The sequence below is a fragment of the Hemicordylus capensis genome, chromosome 3, assembly GCF_027244095.1.
Source record: "Hemicordylus capensis ecotype Gifberg chromosome 3, rHemCap1.1.pri, whole genome shotgun sequence".
NCBI lineage: Eukaryota > Metazoa > Chordata > Lepidosauria > Squamata > Cordylidae > Hemicordylus > Hemicordylus capensis.
The window spans coordinates 210,233,937-210,242,739 of record NC_069659.1 but is presented as its reverse complement, the minus strand read 5'-3'; the positions used below and the strand labels follow the sequence as shown (position 1 = coordinate 210,242,739).

Genomic DNA, 8,803 nt, shown 5'->3' with positions numbered 1-8,803 from the left:
CTGAGCGAAAGGTGTGCTCACATATTTGACCCTGGGGGCTAAGGGGCTGAGAAGGAAGGAGGCTCACTTCTGATCTTGCTATCAGATGAATACATAGTATATTCAATTCTAAAAAGGGAGGCTTCCAATTTTATTTTATTTTTAATGGATTTTTATCTTGCCTTTCCTACAAGTGTGGAAAGAGGCTTACACAAGGATAGTCTTGATAATGTTTGCCAAGGCCAAACAGGTATGCTACAGAAAATGTTTGACCAGTCAACTGACTGGTGCCCCTCCCACAGTCAAAATAGCAGATTGTATGGGAGAAGTAAACATAGAGACGCTCAAAGTATAAAATGGATAAAAAATAAAGGAACTTTGCCCCATTTACATAATGGAAAGATTCAGATTCCTTGTAACGTTTTTCTTTCCTGCCATTTGACATCTACATTCTTTGGAAGTATTTCTTTCTTTGTTTCCTATACAGTTCTAGAAAGGAGTGCTCTTTTTTTTAAACCTATGCCTCACTAGACAAATTTCTGGAAGTTCACCAATAGCTTCCGGAGAACTCTCAAGGCACCCACCCTCCTGCTTAAAGAGGTTTCTGTCAACTTGAACATCTCCCTCCAAGTCCAATCACATCCATGCAGCCCAAGTCAGCAGTTGGAGAGGAGAACGTGCATGTGGATGGAAATACCTGACCCTGTCCACACTGAATGTGTCATGTCTGAATGTGCGCTGCAGAGTAGATCCAGACATGGAAGATGGCTGCAGACTGGGACAATCCAGGAATGAGCTACAAGTATATTTGCTGCCTGGCATAATTTAACATTCAGCTCAAGTGCCAAAATTAGCACAAGGGATTTGTAGCACCCTTTGAGAACAAGTATAGAGGGCCTGTAAGCCTGACCATAGTATAAAGTTAAACATGCTTGCGAGCTTCCCAGAAGCATCCATCAGGCCATTGTTGGCCTGGACTAGAGAGAGCTATAGTTGGATGCAACAGAGGCTCTTTTTATGTGGCACTGCTTCCCAGCTCAAACTACCCTACAGCGTGGATGTATGGCATCACGTACTGTAGCATGAACTATACTGTAGTGGCTGTCTCTTCTGCTCTGGATTTGACTTGCGGCACACTTGTTAAAAAGGCTGGCCACTGCTGGTTTAAACTTTCTGAAACATCTGGGTCTGGCTAATGCTAGATACTAAGATACAGGACTTAGGGGCCCAACGATGGCTGTTTCCAGTGCTTTGTCTTTGACTTTCTTCTGAAAAAACAGTCCAAGGAGTTTTCCAGAAAACAGAGAATCAAGAACTGAGAGCAGATACAGTAGGATGCTTCATATATGTGTGCACACATTTATTGCTGTTGTGCAAGCTAGAGGCCGCCTGCAACTTTAGTTCCAGCAGCTGCCTAACCTATCCACATATAATGATTCACCAGTCCGGTTTGGCAGAAACAAGGTGCATTCCTTTTAGAAATTCTAAATATTGTAGATCAAACTGAATATCTCCAAAGCAGCAGCTCAATAAAACAGTTTAACTGGTGCGTTAGATAAGAATATATGTCAATGTACAACATACAGCATAAAAAGGAAAGGTGCTCCAGAACACACAGAAGATAGATTGCTTTATTTGTACAAATCTTTTTTAAAAGACACATATATTTGATTTTAAGGCACAATTCATAAACTATTGAAAGAGAAAGCTTTGGCATTACTAAACACTGCATTCGTGAAATAGATGCATTAATGTGGAAGGCATTTAGAGTCTCTCAGAGGACTTCTAGCATGACCCAGCCAAAGCTAAAGTTCATTTCAGGACCAGTGATTTCAATGGGAAAAGTTAAACATCCCCCAAAATCACAGTGAGGACTTTATGAAGCCCTTAACCTTGTGTGCATTTCCATAAAAGAAGGGCATGATCCATCCAATCTACCAAATGGAAAAAAATGAGATTCCACACTTAACATGCTCCTGCACACATTCCACTGACATGAACAAAGCATGTATAGTTGTAGGGCTTGGTGGCTTGTATACAAGCAAAATAAAAAGAGGCCTTATTAATTCAGTGCTTTCCAGAGAAAAATCACAACCACCTCCCTTCCAAGAAAGCAATGAGATAATTGTTTGATTGTGAAATGTCCTGTTTTATATTCTGTCATGTCCCCCCGCACTGAATTGAGGATGGACTGCAAGCTCAGGGAGATCCCATCTTCCAAGAAATATGGTACAACACAGTTCATAAGAACATAAGACAAGCCCTGCTGGATCAGGCCCAGGGCTTATCTAGTCCAGCATCCTGTTTCACACAGTGGCCCACCAGATGCCTCTGGGGAGCCACTTGCTCACTTGTGGTATCAAAAGGGAAAGTAAGAGAGCACGAGAGCTGGAGACTTCTGCTAAGTTAAATTTATCCTTGAATGATAAAGAGTGAGCAAGATGCAAAAGGGGTATTCCCACGCATAGCGTAACCCAGCCTAGTGCAGCCCAGGCTAGTTTAGGCTGCCCGTGTGAAGCGCTGGGAGCAAGGTTGCACCTGCGCCAAGCCCTACTTACAAACTTGGCATGTAACTGAGGTTAAACAAGACGGTGGCTCACTTAACCTTGGCCGGCAATCGTCTGGGTGATCATTGCTGGGTTCACTGGCTTCCCCCTGGCCTGCTGCCATTTCCAGCAGTGTGCCAGGAAATGTTCTAACAAGAGCAGCCTCCGTGCTCGTGCCCTGGGGCACTGCAGGGGAGTCCTCCCACTCTCAGAGTCTCCCTTCACTGCACCATCACTTGTGTGGGTGCGTGGTGCAGCAGAGGGGAGGATGGAAGCCACTCGTCCGCCAGGGAAGGCACCTGAGCTTCCTGCCTTCCCTGCCACCCGCCTGCCCTCCCTGGCGAGGTCGTGTGCATGACCTCAAAGTCTACCCACTCGCTCTTTAGAGCAGCCATTTTTTATTCAGGCTGCAAGAAGTCTATACATGCAAAACCTGCCAGGCACCAAACATCCAAAATTGCTTTCTAGTTGTGTAACAAAACAAAACAAAACAAAACACAAACCTAAACAAAGCTAATCTACAGAATGGTTTTGCGCACACAAATGAGGAAGTTCTCAAAACAGAACTACCACACAACACAACAGTCTTAATTAAAGAAGAAGAAGAAGAAGAAGAAGAATGCAAAAATCTATTTATGATCTAAAACCATCCAGACAGCAAGATTTCTTTCTCTAATTAATATATGCTCTTTGAGAACAGACTATAAGAAGTAATTTTACCAAACATGACAGGAAAGGAAGAATTATCTGGACAGCTCGAGTGTTGACAGCATGTGAAATGGTAATGTAATGCATATTTTTAAACAATCAGAAAGACCCAGGAAGTTCCACTTAATCATTTCCACCACACAACTTGAGCAAGATTTTCCGGTAGTCTCCTGAAGTGTCACCCTGGTAATAAAAACCAAAATTCAAAATATTAGGAAAAGGAAACATGAACATGTACTAAGGGTGAGAGAGAGCGAGAGAGCAGTTGCCTTCCTGACAGAGGCCAGCAAATGAACCTCTTTCATATTTGAGGGCAACTTTGTTTCTTACTCATTGATCTGCAGGTATTTCACCACCATTTCATGTGACGGGACTTCTGCGTAAAAACATGCATCCACCACACAGTTGAGATAAGAACAATCTGAGCTGGCTCAACACCACCAGCACTTCTACCACGATTTAAAGCAGAGGTAGGCTGACTTTAGTTTTCCATAGCTGACACCTATAACACTAAAATCCTAGTGTTCTTTTTTTATTTTAATTGTTTTATTACGTGTCTTTCATTTTAATGTGAACTGCTACGAGCCATTTTAGGAAGGGCGGTACATAAATCGAACAAATAAAATAATGGTCTACTGATGTGCTTTAATCAATCTACCAAGCAAGAATGCGTACTCAGAATCTCTTAGGAGTTAAGGCATAACTAATCTGAGCTCAATAGTCCCAAGTACGCACTCTCGGTTAATGCCCTGCTGGATCCGATCAAGGTCCAAGCTCTTTGCAAGAGTACCAGCAACCAGGGCCACCTCCAGGTTCTCTACCAGAAATGGGCCAATGGTCCGTCAGTGGGCCATGTGATCTACCTTCCGCTCACCTGTACTAAGTGCTTCACATATACCATCACAATAATCCTTGAAACACACTGGAAGGAAAATTAGTATCATTCCCCAAACATGATGGTCTGGGGGCGGTGGCGAGTAGGGCTGAGACAGACAATGGCTTATCTAAGGTCACATTCAACACAAACCTGAGCATGTTTCTTAAAAGTAAGTCCTATTTAACTCAATGGGCTTTTTCATGTTTGTATAAGAGGACTTTAGCTTAATGGGTTTACAGTACTGGCAAGATCTGAAGAAGGGATTTCCTGGGTCACAGCTCCGTCCCTCAGCCATCATGCTATACTAATTCATCCAGGAAGCTGCTTCACATCATTGTTTCATGGTCACAGATTAGCACATGGACAATTTTAACATTAAACAATTCCACAAACACTGGTGGAAGATCATGACTAACCTAAGCACAAAGGAACGTGGTGTGAGCACTGCCCACATTGCTAAGGGCACCTAACACAATGCCTATGGTGTTGCTCTTGCACCAATACTTAAAACTGCACAATTGCACTTTCACAATGCAATTGGCTAACATGATGCACAGTCTAAATTTTGTCTATAGACACAAATCTCACAGTAAAGCTACTCCTAGACTATGCCACTGGAGGGGCTGGCTGGGTGTGTGAGCTGGCACCTTGACCACCAGCCAGTTCCCAAAGTCTTCTGTAGTTCCTTCTACACGCAAGGGGACTGGGTTGGACCTATGGGCTGCCAACTGCTGATCCCTAATGAGCGCAGCTTTACAAGGTAAACAGTCCTGCTCAGCTCCTACAGCTACACAGACAAGAATCACACACACAGGGCAAGGTATTTGTTAATATGTATTGATTTATCATACACACACAGACACACACACTAAAAATAAAAAACACACAGACACACAATCAAAACACTTTCACAGAATAAAAACAGCTATTTAGTTTTATTCTTTGCTTTCTTGCCATTCCAATGGAAGGTCTCCTTAGGTCTTTGCTCAATGCTCACTGAAAGCAATGACATAGCCGTATAGCAAACCGCTACAGGCTGCCTGTTTATTAGACTGGCACTACAGCTGTCACTCTAAGTTGGTATGCAAGGAAACAATCTTACCGTAATATCTGTATAGAGAGATTTGCCATACAGCCGTTTGTATTCCTGCCGTATATCCAGCAAGTCAACCTCACTGCGCGACACCATGATCCGAATCAGAGTCCTGTCTTTGGTTCCTGCTCCCTGTGAAGAGGACACAAAGGGACCAGAATGTAAATCTGCACCACATTGTAATCTTCACTCTAAATTTGTAGTGCTCATTGTTATTCTAAATGCCAACACCAGACTTTTTACTAGTAGACCAGGGCCAAACAGGTTAACACATAAATGCTATGTAAACTCTAGCCCATGACAGGCCTTTTTTAGCTTGAAAAGACACTTCTGGAGTGAAGGGCACTGAGAGAGGAGAAGCATGGGAGGGGAAAGAAGGGGGCAATATCACTTTCCCCTGCTGGCTACTACCCAACTCTAAATCATCCCTTACACAATTCCTCCTGCAGAGTTTAAAATGCAAAAGTGCTTTTGGAGCCTTCTAGGGAGGGAAGCCACTGGGGAGCAATCTGAGTGAGAAAGCAGCAAAGGTTTAAATGTCCCTCCCTCACACTGCTCTCTGCTCTCAATAAGCCCCCTCCAGGGGTGACTTTTCAAGCTAAAAAGAGATGTCAGGCTACGGTTAAGTGCCTTTGTATGTAACGTGACGTTTGGCCCTAAAACCTAAAATCCTTGCTCAGATGCATATCCCAAGGGAAACTGTAAGTTAACGTTTGGATATCTGAGCACATCAATGCAGACATTTGTGTGTTTGAAATCACTTACCTTCATGGCCTTGTGCAACCTCTCGGCAAAGAAAGCAGGAGTATTTTTCAGGCACTTAACTGCAAAAGAGGTTTACAAAATTATTAATTGCTACAGCTTATATAATGTATTACGTTTGTATCCAACAAGGAAGTCCAGTAACATTTTGACCAATGCATAACATTCAAGTTCTTATGAAGGGTTAATTTTTTATGAGTCGTTTCTGCATACAATACAGAAATGTCTTCTTCTAACCTTGTACTAGGACAGCATAGCAGTTTCAGAGGAAATTGTATACTATTATAAACAGGAGAACCCCATTAATCATGGGGGTTCCATTCTGCTGGGGTGGGGGCGGATAGTGAATCAGTGGATGATGGAACATTAGGGCTATAGGAATTTTTAGCACCACCCCGGCGTATACCGAGGTTGGGTGCTAATGACCAATCGCGGATATGCGAAACTGCAAGTGCTAGACCCGTGATTAACGAGTTCCTCCTGTATAGCACTTTTGAATTTTCAAAGTACTTTATATAAAACACCTTGTGGTAATCCTTGCAAACAACCCTGTAAAGTTGGTCAGTACCATTATACAGCTGATGGGGGGGGCTAAAGTTGACAGAGAAAGAGTGGCTCACCTAAGGCCATCCAGAGAATAAGCCCTACTCAGAAGCCTCCATCCACCCCAAAGAATCCAGTGAATGCATGTGGGTGGGGGACAGAATTGTGCCGGCTAGCTACACTCTGTTCTAACTGGCCACAACCCTGGGCATCCAGTGCTTCTCTGCAAAGGGCAGCGCTCAATGTATGAAGCATGCCTCTGTGCGATTTGGAAACTGGCCAGGGATTCAGTGCTTTTAGCACTGCCACTTGCAGACAAGCACGGAACAGGTAGATTCCCATGGGGTGTGTGGCTACCCAGCATGCTGCCGTTCCTCCCTCAAGCTACCGCTGAACGTGTGGTTAGGCAACTTCCTCATTCAGAAGCTCTTTGAAGAATTTTCCGGTTCGTAGTTCAGTCTCTCGGCCACTATGCTACGCCAGTTCTCACTTGCTCCCCAACATGGCCCTTAGGCTGAATTGAGACAAAAAAAGTTTGGGGCGGGGAGGTTTGGAACAGCACGCAAGCATTCTTAGGCTGCTGTTGGTTGAAAATACTCAAGTAAAAGTAAGAAGCTGGGTCCAGACGTGATTGCCTGTGTAGAGTTCCTTAGTGTGCCTACATCTGTAGAATTTATTCTGAAGGGAAGGATGTGGGGATCTGAGTGCAAAAGAAATGACTGAGGCTGAGAGACTGACAAGGGTTTCTGGAAGAGCTGGAGGTGGTGCGATGATGTGCATTCCAATTTTTGTCTCACTATCTCCTCCGGCTAAACTGGATTTGCAGGTTTTTGTAGACATGAGTGGACAAAGGAAGTGACTGTGCACATGATGGAAAAGAATGGCTCTGTCATACCGCTTCAACTTTCTTTACACACATGCAAAGAAAAAACCCACACCACAACTACTGCCTGTCCCCAGTCTAAATGAAAATTATAATTTATTGGTACACAATTTGCTAAAACCTTATTACAATAAATATTACAATGTTGTCTGAATCTCATTTTCTTAACTTTTCTAGAAGTTAAGAAGGGCCAAAGCATTACACTGGAGGAAAACAAAGGCAAGAAACCAAAACAAAACCACACACCAAACACACAATCCATTGCAAAACAAAAACAAATACACCTCTCTTACAGAGGATAAGGATATTATTAGGAGGATAAGCACACAGACATGCAATCCAAACAGATATCAAGTGATATCTTCCCTTTACTTGGGCATTTAAGTAGATGAGTAATGCACACATGTCAGTTCAAGACCAGGTAATGCAAGGCCATGAATTTAGCCACCCACACTGCAAGAGAATACTGTAAGTTTACCATACATACAATCCTGAACGTTTTAGTGAAGCTGAAGAGAAGCGGCACATATTTTCAGTTAGATTTGGCAGGCAGGGTGGAAAAGGAATAAAAGCCATTTTAAAGGAGAACAACAAATAAGACTGAGCATTTATATTGCACATTTCAAAGTGCTCCAAGCACTTTACAGATCACATTTTAATAATCATTACAACCTATACAATTAGGGCAGCATTAGAATCCCCATATTGCAGGTGGGGGACTGAAGCTTATCTAAGGCTGCCTAGTGAGCTTGGATCAGAAGTGAAATCTGAAATCAGGGACGGAGCGTCCCAATTCACATCTCAGCCTCTTAGCCATAACACTCCACAGGACGCAGCTGCTTAACCTACAGCAGAATGGGGGGTTGGAGAGAGTTGCTCGCCCATAAGATGCCCCCAAACAAAGAGACGCCTATCCTAGGATAATTAATGCTCAAATTGTAAATCAGAAAATGTAGTGACACAAAAAACCCCATGAGCATCCATAGATCAATCTTCTGGTTTTACTTTATTAACCATCAAATGAAGATCCACTTGTAAGTGCTCATGGGCACATGGTGTATTTGCACTCTGTGCAATGGGTTTTGCTTTGAGCACTGGGCATTTTCATTATATACTTTGAACTTGCACTGACTGAATGCCTATTACAGGATAGGAGGTTGTTTGGTTCTGGAAGTTATTTAACCGACAAGTGTTTTTGGGAAAGGATTTGTAATGAAAAATGTATTTGTCATACCAGTCCAGGATACACACTTAGAAAATGAAAAGTGTGGTATCAGACACTTCGGTCTACAAAACGGTAGGAATGCAAAACAGAAGATACCGCCAAGGGCGGCTATGCCTAGTATTGATTTCCTCTCCTCATTTAATGTCCAAATGACTGAGGCTCCATTGAGCGTGCAATTTCCCCCAGG

The 8,803-nt window shown here is 43.1% G+C and overlaps 1 protein-coding gene across 5 annotated transcripts in view; it reads right to left on the bottom strand.

The window, feature by feature from the left end:
* Positions 1–1,592: 1,592 nt before the first annotated feature.
* Positions 1,593–8,803, bottom strand: part of ANXA11 (annexin A11) — an 82,108-nt gene continuing 74,897 nt past the window's right edge. For 4 of the 5 annotated variants that reach the window (XM_053307271.1, XM_053307270.1, XM_053307272.1 and 1 more), the window contains exons 13-15: positions 5,969–6,027; positions 5,213–5,335; positions 1,593–3,416 (exon numbers count right to left, since the gene is read on the bottom strand). In XM_053307271.1, the coding sequence (XP_053163246.1) occupies positions 3,357–3,416; positions 5,213–5,335; positions 5,969–6,027 (242 nt within the window). In that variant the 3' untranslated portion in view covers positions 1,593–3,356. Of the gene's footprint in view, positions 3,417–5,212; positions 5,336–5,968; positions 6,028–7,869; positions 7,901–8,803 lie in introns of those variants that run through there. The other variant, XR_008319076.1, reaches the window with a different exon arrangement.